This window comes from Pholcus phalangioides, unplaced genomic scaffold (genome assembly GCF_987345545.1).
Source record: "Pholcus phalangioides strain wild (caught in Gottingen) unplaced genomic scaffold, Ppha-v1.0 ptg000001l_1, whole genome shotgun sequence".
Taxonomy (NCBI): domain Eukaryota; kingdom Metazoa; phylum Arthropoda; class Arachnida; order Araneae; family Pholcidae; genus Pholcus; species Pholcus phalangioides.
Window position 1 is genome coordinate 21393700 of NW_028301594.1, and position 13336 is coordinate 21407035.

Sequence of the window (13336 nt, forward strand, 5' to 3'; positions counted from 1 at the left end):
CTGCCTGCACTGGACTTTAAAGCTAAAAATTTAGATCAGCCAAAGGGTAATGTTTGTTTCTTATCTATTTTTCAACTACACTAATTCAAAAAATAGACAAAATAAATTGAGAGCAGAAACCTACTCTTGCTAGACGAAAAATATAGATTAGCATTAAAATTTCTTAGTCCTCCATTTCTTGCTTAAGTTTCAGCACATTTTTTTTCAAATATTAAAATTTTCTACTGACCCACAGACAACACTGATTCTAACTTTCTTAAATACAAGAACTTGTTTTTTCCCCATAAATGGTATGGCAGTATTCTATGTACACCAGGGTATGAGAAATCACATGTGCAAAGTTGCCATGGCCACTAAAAAATTGGTTCCAGAACAGAAAATTTTGGACCAATTTCTCTGAAGAAAATATACCCAGCTTCTAAGAAGTCTGGCTGGCACCTAAAATTTTTACAGATTTGTCAATCCCTGATGTACACCAATGGTGCATTATGATTTTGCTCAAGCTGAAAAATTTCACTGCAGACAGCTGGCACCACCCACAGATAATCTTTCCCCATGAGCGAGTCACTAACTACTCATTAAAGAGAAGAAATTCAGGCAACACCTTATATATCTCACATATATATCTGGCAACTATTAATTCCACAATGAATTTGATACATAATCATAACAATATAATTATGAAGCTGCATTGGTATTTTCTCTTCCAATACATTTTCAAGAAAAATTCAAGGGATAGATGTGGAATACAAATATAGGCAAGCTACATTTATTTTTAAAAATAGTTTTGTCATCCTTTGCTTCACTTCGTTGATGTTTCCAGTTTTAAAATTTTCAGCCATGAATGACATAATTTTAGGTACACAAAACATTGCAACTGAGTTAAAATATTCTTTGCTAGACCCTTTTTAAATATCCGAACTTGCAAACCATTAAAATTTCAAAAACTAACAGACAAATATAATGAAGATAATGATAGCTTGTTTATGACATGCTGTGAAATTTTCTAATAGCACTGAAAGCAAGTGCAAACATGCACTACAGTTAACCAATATGCACTTTGGTCATGGTCTATGCGTGTTGACAACAGAAAGTAGCAGGGAACACATGAAACAAATATTAGATACATATAATACAGCCTGTCAGAAATTTGACTTCAGAAACTGACCAAAGACTGAAACGGCTGGCCATTCTGATAAATCTGATTTTGGACATGGCTATGACATGTACAAAATAATAATATGCTAGACTAAACATGTCGAATTTTCCAATAGTAAATTTAATGTGGAAAATTTTGACATTTTCAGGTTATGAAGTACTCTCGTTCCTGATCAAACATGCTTATTTTTTAAAGAAAATCATAAAAAATTAACAAAACACAGTCATGATCGAAAATAGTGGGTGTTTTTTCTTAAATATCAAGCCAATGATTGGCAGCTTTAAACTTGTTTCATAGAATTCCTGCACTTTTTGAAACAGAATTTTTTGAGCATAAAATAAATAAAAAAACTAATTGCTTACTTGTTAGTTATTCTAGGTGTTCTACCATCAGTACCAACGCCAGCAAGTTTACGACACCTAAAGTTTTCATAATGGACATTATTTGTGACGTCTTTAAGATCCTGCATGTGTGTCCTAAAAAATAAAAGATATGTGACAAATATCAAATGAAATCAAGACCATAGATTTAGATCATAAAACTAACACATATATTTGGTGCTTCACACAAGGATTCCTTAACATTTTAGGTTCAATGTCATCCTTGAGAATATTAAATGTATATCAGCATCTCTGCACCTGATCTTGGGTCACCCTAAATTACTATGATATATTCATCGGGTATCATAGCCCCCATCACTAGCAAACGTTGGGGGTTATACAAACATGCCATTTTGGAATCATTGACCTAATACAGTTGATACTCATTATAATAACCCCAGGTTAGAAGTGAAACACACTAAGTCAAAATAATCTATTTTCGGATTTTCAGCTTTTCTCTCTTGACCACAAAAACAAGATATTTCGTCTGATGAAACCCACTAAGTCATATCTTTATTTATTTTTAATAATAAAAAATAAATTAAGATATGACTTAATGGGTTTCATCAGATGAAATATCTCGTTTTTGTGGTCAAGAAAAGCCGAAAATTGATTATTTTGACTTAGTGTGTTTCACTTGCAACCCTACGATATAATGACTATACTGTGTATGATGTGTATGTACATATCACCTAATATGTATGATATGTAAAAATATCATATGTAAGCTTTTCTGGCATCACCTGTAATGGGCTGCAAATCAGCAAGTGGAAAATTGGACCATGGGCAATATTCAGTTATCTATCTATCTATCTATAATGACTGTCCTACACATTTTCCTTTCTTTCTCGTGATATAACAACTGTTTTCGAGGGAATAAATAATTTGCCTTTACTGTATATACTTTGCTAAGTCATTAAAACAATAATGTACAATAGTTTTCAGCTGATGAAAGAAAAAGTTTACTTTCTCATTATTTTGAATAAAAAAATTCCTCTCTCTCAACATTTAATGAAAGAGAGAAAGAGGGAAAATGCTGAAGATTTTCCAATATGTTCCATCACTTGTTTTTTAGAATTAGACAACCTTTCAAACAATTTTTCACACTATGTTTCAGTATCAACATATTAAACACAGATGAATATGGTTTTCCACTACCATTAGAAGTGGAAACAATCACATACCTGATAAGCATATTTCTAAGAGCAATAAAGTCACAATGCTCCATGTTTTCCACTGGAAAAAAAAAGTATGAATAAGCTAATCTCCCTAAAAAAAATTTGAATACAAGTTTTGCATTCACAGACTAATTTTTAACAAATGATTTACAAATGCAATGAAAGCTAAAAAATGAGCATAAATAATTCATAAGAATTTACACAATTAATGTTGAAAGAACGACGAAGGTTTTTACCACCACTATCCTGACAAAAAGTAACTTCCAGGCTGTGGTCTAATGGAATTTGAATTTCCAGATGTTTCATTTAATTGCAGCAAACATTATTAGTATAGTTTTACATCAATGAATACCGACAATGTCCACAGTCACATTAAATGTATAACTGTTCAGCAATGACATCTATTGGATGAAACATCTGAGCATCGAAATGTCCAGGAATTCAAATTCCATTGGACTATGACTCTAAAGACGAAATGTTTCTTTTCATCATAATTGATGTTATTTTTCAAATGACCAAAAGAAATTTTCTAATGTCATTATCACATGTATAAACACCATCAGTACAATACGTAATTAGACCTTTGGAATGCAATTTTGATACAAAGATACATAATGGGAATTGATTGATATGGAGATTTAACTGCATACATTCACTTTTTAAGCAGGAATTAGTCAAAATATACATGAACAAACCTTCTGCAACACCCCACGGGTATTTTCGTCCTCGCAAACGTTTCCCATTCACTTCAATGATGGTATTACTGCCTACAACTGCGAATGGCACTCTTTCCTGGCAATAGAAACAAACTATGATTAAACATGAAATCAATTACAGCTATGGTGTTTATTATGGTCTCATTTACCTTACCTGCCTGAGCACCCAGATTGCCTTATTTGAAAATCAAAACAAATTTTGATACTCTTTCACTTATTTAAAACCACCTAAATACACCTATTTCATACCTGCTGCATCATTTTCATAGTTTCAGGGGTAGAATTATGCAGAATGGAAGCAAAATCTTGAAGCTGAAAACTGCTCATCACCATCCCACGTGACATAGGACCCAAACTATTAAGGGGCAAAGAGGTTTTGTACACTAAGGTGGCTCAAGCGGGAAGATTCGAAAAGTAAAATACGTAAACTGGTCCGCTTTCTAGAGCAGCACCCTGAGGATATCAGAACGACAGTCCCGGAGCCAGAACCAGATAGAGAGCCACCTATGCCAGTTAGGAGATCCACTAGACTACGACGTCAACTACACCCAGACAGCGATCTCGTACATCTGTTTAGAGAAGAGGAAGAAGAAGAGGAGCCTGAGTAGTCGAGAATAGTTTGATCCACGCTGGCTTATCGAAAAGCTTCATGCAGGCAGCAATTACTGACGAATGTCTTTGGACCAAATCAAACCATACGGTGCAGCGATTAGATCAACCCATCAGTAGATTGACAGCTTTCATTGATGTGATAGTTACTCATCCAATGAAAATCCCTGAAGAGAAGCAGATCACATTTTATCAAGAACTATTCCCGATTATGACGATTATTATGTGATTTATAACCTGTGATTTACAATTGTGATTTATTTACAGAATCACCATTTTTAGATTACAAATTTTATACTTGTTTACTGGCGGGGTGCGTCATGGCACCAGCCCATGTATGTAATATATGTTTCTCAAGATCAATAAATGGTTAGGTTTCCCCGGAGGCACCCGAGTCCCCAGGGACAATGTGCTTATATCACTGAGTGTGACAGAGCCTGGGTGTCTCTCGGTTCCTATCACTATCACTAAGGTGGCAATCTTGAGAGAGGGACTTGATGGCGATTATTAAGCTATAATCAAGAAAGAATTTCTTGGTGAACCAGAACAGTTTATGCACTGAACTACAATGACTTTTTGAGTCTTGCATAACCTGAAAAAGTGGTTAAAGATGAAAACTTTGCAGTGAGTTTTAGAAACGCTATTCCAATAGTTGGAGTGGCATCTGCAATTTTTACAGACTGGTCACGATTTCATTTTTAAGTCTAACCTTATTGCAAGCCTTAAAAAATTTATTAATGCTCCTCAATGATAATTCACCAGGTCTGCAACTCTGACTTAAGTTCATCTCATGAATTAAAAAGTTTGTTACCTCGGAAACTAAGATTTTATGAAAAACAATTGAAGTTCTTTTGCACAGATTTCATGAAATATGGACTTTTCCAGGGACCTGATTGTAACCAAGAGGCAGCTTAAATTTTATCAAGTCATTATTATAAAAACAACTTTTTACTTTCCATTTGCCACAATGTGCAGGAATAATTGCATTTTTTATTATAATTTTTACCAAAATACTGGTGTTTTTACCTAAATTTTGGTCCTAATCGACACGTATTTACATGCCTTTATATGCAAAATCGTACTCCAACCTACACTGTTATTGTCAGTTTCACCTATTGTATAACTCTGGAATATTATTATATCATTTACCAAATAGCCAATATTATAGTATTAATACACATAAGTATAGTTTAACAGACTTTTATCTCACATACACTCACACTTTTATATCCATTTTAGACATGATTTCAGCAACTTCATGTAAAGAAATGTTTAAAAAAATGTATTGTACCTAATCTAAACAAAATCAAAAAACAATAGTAACAAATTAAATACAGGTATCCCCCACTTTGTGATCTCGCCATAATGTAATTTTTAAAAGTTGATTTTAGGGATTCCAACCTATAAAATCCGGTTGAAGTTCAAACTTAATCCTTGAAATGGGCTTACAAAACTGAAGATAATTAAACCCTTTAATGATGAAATCCATTGGATTTGATGATGTAGCTGACACAAATATCATAGGAATTCCCAGATACAACTCAGTAGATCTAACTGATGAAAAGCATTTGGTAACACATTGACAATGCCATGAGAAATTTAACCAAAAAAAAAAAAAAAAAAAAAAAAAAAAAAAAAAAAAAAAAACGGTTCCAAACAAAATTTTCATATTTGCGAAAATTATGCAGAATTCCCTGGCTTTGCTACTGAAATTTTATATAAGGAGACGGAAAATGCAGCTCATCAGCCAAATCTAAACTGTTTCATTAAAAAGAGTTGTCAGCCTATTACATTAGGCTCTTCAGGAAAGAAAACATATACACTCACTATAATCAATCATAATTAGTGAAGACAAAAAATATTAATATGACATGAATGTCGCTCTCCACTTGTTAATACAAGATATACAGAAGACTGGATGTTGTGAAGATATTTAGTATTTGAGATGTTCATTTTTTAAGGAAGGAAAAAACTCATCTCTGCCTCTACCGGGAGTCGAACCCGGGTCCCTCGATTGCCGGACGAGTGCTCTGACCACTAAGCTACAGAGGAGATAGAGATTTTCCTTCGCTAGAGCGTATATATGCCGAACGGAACCATGCAATGGACGGTGAAACCGATCAGCTAATAGCTCATGGACGACGAGCCACCAGAGGGCTATATATATGACATGAATGTCGCTCTCCACTTGTTAATACAAGATATACAGAAGACTGGATGTTGTGAAGATATTTAGTATTTGAGATGTTCATTTTTTAAGGAAGGAAAAAACTCATCTCTGCCTCTACCGGGAGTCGAACCCGGGTCCCTCGATTGAGGGACCCGGGTTCGACTCCCGGTAGAGGCAGAGATGAGTTTTTTCCTTCCTTAAAAAATGAACATCTCAAATACTAAATATCTTCACAACATCCAGTCTTCTGTATATCTTGTATTAACAAGTGGAGAGCGACATTCATGTCATATATATAGCCCTCTGGTGGCTCGTCGTCCATGAGCTATTAGCTGATCGGTTTCACCGTCCATTGCATGGTTCCGTTCGGCATATATACGCTCTAGCGAAGGAAAATCTCTATCTCCTCTGTAGCTTAGTGGTCAGAGCACTCGTCCGGCAATCGAGGGACCCGGGTTCGACTCCCGGTAGAGGCAGAGATGAGTTTTTTCCTTCCTTAAAAAATGAACATCTCAAATACTAAATATCTTCACAACATCCAGTCTTCTGTATATCTTGTATAAAAAATATTAAATTCATTGATATCACATAAATTCATTAGATAAAAGTTCCTGTGCTGTTGAGTTACATTTTTTTAATCGTTCTGAAGAAAACCAACCCCTCTATCCCTACCTCTCCCATGTTAAATTCAACTCACTTTACACATTATTTTGTCTTATGCAACAATTTTGCGGAATCAATCAATCACATAAAGCAAGGGATGTTTTTTTGGTGTGAACCATGCACTTACTTTCAGATGTTTCTGCAGTTTGTTCTCTTCTTCGTCTTCACAATCAGGAAACTCATAGACTTTAATTTTGTTCTTTGCTATCTCATTTAAAATCTGCAATCAAATAGGAAAACAATAAATACAATTCATAAGTAAATTAAATAATACTGTAAAATATTGTCCTAATCATCATAACTGCCAACTATGAAAAATGAGAATTAGGGAGATTTTTGTGCAGATTAAAATTCCTACAGAAAAGAAATCTACTCAGACAAATACAGAAGGGATCATAACAAAAATGTGACACCATGATAGTCGTCACTTAATTAGCTCAAACAGTTGCAAATTATTGTTCAAATAGAAGGTTAATAAAACCAAATAGCCGATATTGTAGTTAAATTATCTGTCATTACTGCAATCAAACCAAATTCCATGCCAGGGAAGTAATCACAACACAAAAACTCAATGCCTCAGTATCATTCACATTTCTTATATTTGTATGCCAGAGATAAAGGGGAATATTATACCATTAAAGATTTCCATTTAAAGATTTTTTCTAGTATGTCTTTTTATGGAGCTCACTAGTTTTATAAAGGGAATATCTTTGTTATTTATTGAAATAGAACGTCAATATGTTGGTGTCCTATATCTATGTGTAATTCAAGGAAAGTACTACAAATTAATAGTGTTATGCAAATATTAATGAAAATGGACAGTGCCATTTACTTCTGGCATACAGATATATAGAAGCGTAAAAAAAAATATTTTTTAGCTTCAAATAAATTTTTTTTTTTATAATTTAACACTCAGTGTTATAGACAAACAAAGAAACCACTAAATTCTTATAATGTTGTTAATGCTTTTAAGAATTAGTGCTGCATAGATTTCACAGGTATCAGTTTATACTAAAATGAAATTGATGGGAATGAAAAGAGAAAATTATATTTTTTTCACTATTACTATCATAAGTGTGTCACTATTTATCAACACATACATGAAATGAGCACATGCAGACATTCACACTATATCTGCGAATGTCATATAGACTACCTGCAACAAACATTGATAGATTCCAAAATACTTAATGAAACAAATTAGCATTTTACTTACAGTCCTTTTGAACATGCTACACTCTTCAGGGGTCATGGTGTCAGCTTTGGCTATTAGTGGAATAATATTGACTTTGTCATGGAGTCTTTTCATAAATTCAACATCAAGAGGCTTCAAACTATCAGATACAAAGTGAAATTAATTTTTTGACAGTATTTACAATCAAACTACTCAACACACACTAATAAAATTGTAAAAAATATTTAATATTTTGGTTTTCTGACACTCGACTGAAATTCAATTAAAACTCAAATTTAATAGTGGTAATTTATTATGAACTGATCTATTTTCTAAAGATTCGAGGTAACGATGTTCAAAATATTTTTGTGAACTATATATTTATATAACTTCATAAATTCAATACTTTAATATACAATTTCTAATTTAGAGAATAATTAGGAATATTCTTTTTTTATTTAAATGAATAAAAACTACAAATTTTATTTAAAAGTAATGAAATATAATTTACTTTTCATTACCTGAAACATTAAAACAAAACTATTTGACATAATCACCTAGTAAAGACAATTTCTAATTAACAAATATTTTTTAGACTAGTGTTTCTCAACTGCCGAGCCCTGCCATCAGTCAAACTGGGCCGCAGGCTTCCACAGGCTGAGAACCACCGCTTTAGACTGTTTATATAAGAGATTTTGCTTGGTTGGCTAAATGCTTTGTAATAAAGATTTTTAACCTATGCCAATTAAAAAAAATAATTTTAAAATAAGCTATATTTTGAGAAATTCAAAACAATATTTCGAATTATAATATATTCATATCAGATATATTATAATTTTCTTAATTTTTCGAGTGAAGCTGATGGAAGTTTTAGCAAACTTTCGTTAATTTTCAAAAAATGCTTCATCAACCATATTGATCATAATGCACTTATAATACAACAATCTATTTAACAACAATACTCAACAAATCATTAATTCTTGAGCCATTAAACTAAAATACATCTTTGTGAACAATACAAGAACTACTTATTCAAATTATTATGAAGAGTCTGAGCTCATACAGAACCGTTCTGTATCCACTAATAATGAAAATTGTCAATTCAAATGTTTTGTAGTTATTTTCTCTTGCAATATATATGCATATAAACAGTTTTCTTTCATTAATATGACAAATTTACTTCCTATTTCTTTTACAACTTATTCCTAAAAATTTATAAATACTTATTTCATAAGTAAAATCCTCAAGGTGAAGCTGTTTATTACTGTAGCTTCTAAAAAATATAATCAAATAAAATCCTCTCTGAGAATATTCTGCAAAAAAGATTACTGAGAATTTTACATTCCTACTACAGAAGCTTAATGGCTGCAGTGTAATTCTAGCAAATTAATTCCACATTAGCCACCATGCCGGAAAAATGGAGTCATAGATTCTAGAAAATTTTTAAATAACTTTATTCTAAAAATACAATGAATTTGCTTAATGTATATTGTGATCCTTATTAAATCTCATTTTTTTCAGCATGCCAGGAACAGACCAGACTCAAACATTCAAAAAGCCAGTGTCCCTTGAGCTTTATGGCATGCCAGCTAATGTGAGGAATACGGTAGAAAACTTTTTATACTAGCAAATATATGAAACTCAAGCACACAACTGAGAATATGAAAGTGACAATTTTATAGAAAATTAGGTCACTATAATTTTAGACTTCTGGGTGATATAATTGATATATATTTTTGTCTCAACACACTTTATTTTAAGTGTCACCATGGTCCATATAAAGTGGGTATTGGAGCCTAAAATTTTCTATTTCTATATGCGATAGATAATTGGAGTTCAAGGATTACACAAAATTTTTTGATTTTATTGCAGTGTGTCTTTAAACATAAGAACAGGCCATTAAGAGACAAAAAACTTGAAAAAAAAAATTGATTATGACTATTTTTCATGAGGAAAAATCATGCTTGGCCTCTAGGAAATTTCACTGCCATATACTAATATTTAAATAATGATGCAATGAACTGACTTATGAAAATATAAGAGATAATATTTAGCAAAATAACTAATTTAATAATTAATAAGTTCAAGAAAAATTGCTTACCCATGACCAGAAGGAGCTAAAAAGTATAGACAGCAATGTACTCGACTGTCTGGTAATGTACTCCTATTTACACGTGACTCTGCATTCAGGTACTCCTCATACTTGTTTTCAATGTAATCTGTTACTGGCTGCCAACTGAAGCATAAGGTAGAAAGCAAAAATATAAAAAAATGAGATTTTATGATATGTAATGGGCTAAATCGTTATAATATACAGACATGCACACATAAATATAGAAATCAGTCACTTTAATACACCTATCACCTCTAAAATTGTTTTGCTGATCATAAAAAATGAACTGCTTAATAAAACCAAAATCATCAGGATAAAAAGTGATTTTAACAAGTGACGTACACAGTAATTAGCAACAAGGATTTAATGTTTTTCTCCAATCTACCATTTTTTATGAAGCACACAACCACTTGACTTTGAAAAAAAAAAAGTGTTTTTAAAGGCAGTTCAAATTTAAACAAATAAATAAAGTGAAAAAAATGTTATAATACCATTCAGAATTGTCAACTGCATCACCAAACCCGGGCGTATCAACTACAGTAAGTTTAAGATTCACACCATTCTCTTTCATCAGAACTTTGGTCGTTTCAACCTGAAGTATAACCAAGAACTGAATAAAATAAAAAGTTTGACACAAACAGATAGATAGGTTAAACAAACAGATCAAACAGCAGAAACCACTTATGAAATTCCACTCAACACGGAAGGAATTCTAAGTCTCTCCAACCTCAATTGTTATATAATGTTAGATAATAAATTTAAAACATGTGTTTAAATGATAGTGTTCATTGTAAAAGAATAACCTGAATAGGAAAAAAGTTTCATATCTTTAAAATTAAACTCTTACATATAGTGCAGACTTGAAAAAGTTTCCCTTCCAAAATGTTTTTTTTCTTCTAAATTCCAGGAAAGTAAAGGCAAGTGAATGGTGAATGGGGCGGGGGTTCCATGACCTTGGTTTATAGCATAGTTTCCCAACTTTTTTGTCCCACGTCGCTCCCTTCAGAAATTTTTTTTTCTCCCATCGCCTTTAATGCAATCTAGCCTTTTTAATTAAAAAAATAATTAAAAAATTGTAAGAAATGTTTTAAAAATGAGTAATCAATTAGCTATCATATTTGTATACATTTATTATTGAATTTTTAAATGATTGTAAAGAGGCAAGGTTCTTTTAATTGTTTTGATAGCAGTTTTGTTTTTTCTTATTGTAAATACAAGATCCGGTTGGTCAGAAAATTTTTGATAGCCTTCAGTTTCAATGAGGTTCAGCTGTATTTCAAACATATGAAATTGAAGTTGATTTCACAATATTTTTTGAATTTGGACATGTCAATAATTTGCACATAAAATCAAATCAGCAACTACCTGAACAGTCTTTTTTGCTCTTCTAGATGGCCCAGGATATTCATTTGAATAGATGTCTGTTAGAAACATGGAATTTATGAGTGTGGATTTTCCTAGTCCTGATTCACCTGTTGATATTGATAATGTAATGCTAGATGAATAATTATAATATTAAACTTTTAAACACAAAGCCAACAAAAGAGGTTTATAGTCATGGAACAACACATACACATGCATATCCAGATATCCAGTCAAATACTTATACCCTGATGCAGTGCCGTCTTAACGCATGGGCCCACCCGGGCACGGCCCGGGGGCCTCAGGAGAAGAGGGGCCTCACAAAAATGAGAACCGATTGAAATTTTCTAGAATTTGCAAGGTAGGGCCTCAGAAAAACCAATTGGCCCGGGGGCCCACGATGCTCTTAAGACGGCCCTGCCCTGATGTGCTTTCAACAATTGATATTACTTTGAGTTATAAAAAATATATTACACACGCAATATTGGGATAGTTTGATATTTCAGCCATGAATGGGATAATTTTTTGTCTCATGTTTTCAGCTGTAAATAGCCGATATTTTCAGTCCAAAATGGGCTGTATTTTCATTTGAGAATGGGCTGATATGTTTGGTATGATAGATTTTCAGCCACAAACAGGCTGCTGTGCAGTCCTATGGGCATCATGATGGCTTTCCAGTGCAAGGTCAGGGTTCCATCTACAGGTCCGCTGAACCTGGTTTACTAACTTCCTCCTTTTCCTGTTGGTAGAAAAAACAACCTTCTTGTCTTTGCGGGTGACCAAGAGCATATAATAATACAAAGGTCGTAGGAGGAGGAGGAAAGGTCCGGATCGCCACCCCGAAATTTAAGAAAATGTGACATACAGTGTATCCCGCTTATAACGTTTGCCTCGCTGGGTCCGACTTTCGGAGTCCCAGCTTTCACTAATACTCAGATTACAAATTTGAAGCGTTTTTCCGCGTACAACATTTTTATGACAGTTTTTTCGAAACGTTATAAGCGGAATCCACCGCATATGGAGTGACACGGTTGAGCCCACACAGTGCTTTAATACTCTGATTCCTTAACCCCCCCCCCCCCGAAACTAGTTCGTCCCTCTGAAAGGAATTTTTGGCTACAGCGCTGGGTATATATGAAGATTAACCGCGGTTTTCAGTGAGCCCCAAAAACACGCCCTTTATGTTTCAGTAAAAAAATATTGCCTGGATCTTCCTCACAGCTCTATCCCTCCCTATCTTTCACCTGCGAGATAGGATTTTCACACCATGCCGCAAGCAGTTCAGCACTATTTGTCCGCACACCCCCCCCCCCCCTTTCCAATTGGGCTTATATTATTTGCACTGACGACCATGATTAAGATGACACGTTATTGTTAAGAGCAATCAAGTGCTACGAGAGTAACAACGATTTCGCCCAGCTCAACGGAGAGCGTTTCACGCACGCATTTGTCAAAGGCAATAAGCGACACTGAGATTTCAAGCCCCAAAATAACAGGAAATCAGCCAGCGGCTTATCAGTGCGTTGCAGCTGACGGCTCTTTTCACAACTTCCTGCGCAGATGGCGCTCGAAAATTACACGCAAAAAAAAAAAATAATAAATAAATAAAAAATAAACACACACATCATCCAGTCTTATTGAGCGATAGATAGTATAAACCCGGCTATTGATACACAAGAAAATTATTGCCAAATGCAAACATTGCACGTGTACTCGAAATGACTCAGATGATACTCCATGAACATGAAAAAAAAAAGCTTGTCTGGTTGAAGTCGCGTTAATCTTTTTTAGAGAGGAGGGGAAGAATCTAAT

General features: G+C 33.5%; 1 protein-coding gene across 8 annotated transcripts in view; it reads right to left on the reverse strand.

The window, feature by feature from the left end:
- The window catches only part of pnut (septin 7-like protein pnut), a 55775-nt gene that overhangs the window by 17442 nt on the left and 24997 nt on the right, over positions 1-13336 (reverse strand). For all 8 annotated transcript variants that reach the window (XM_089232036.1, XM_089232042.1, XM_089232041.1 and 5 more), the window contains 8 exons: positions 11528-11634; positions 10654-10754; positions 10151-10285; positions 8092-8209; positions 7003-7095; positions 3413-3509; positions 2724-2775; positions 1522-1635 (listed from right to left, as the gene is read on the reverse strand). In XM_089232036.1, the coding sequence (XP_089088162.1) occupies positions 1522-1635; positions 2724-2775; positions 3413-3509; positions 7003-7095; positions 8092-8209; positions 10151-10285; positions 10654-10754; positions 11528-11634 (817 nt within the window). The remainder of the gene's footprint in view (positions 1-1521; positions 1636-2723; positions 2776-3412; positions 3510-7002; positions 7096-8091; positions 8210-10150; positions 10286-10653; positions 10755-11527; positions 11635-13336) is intronic.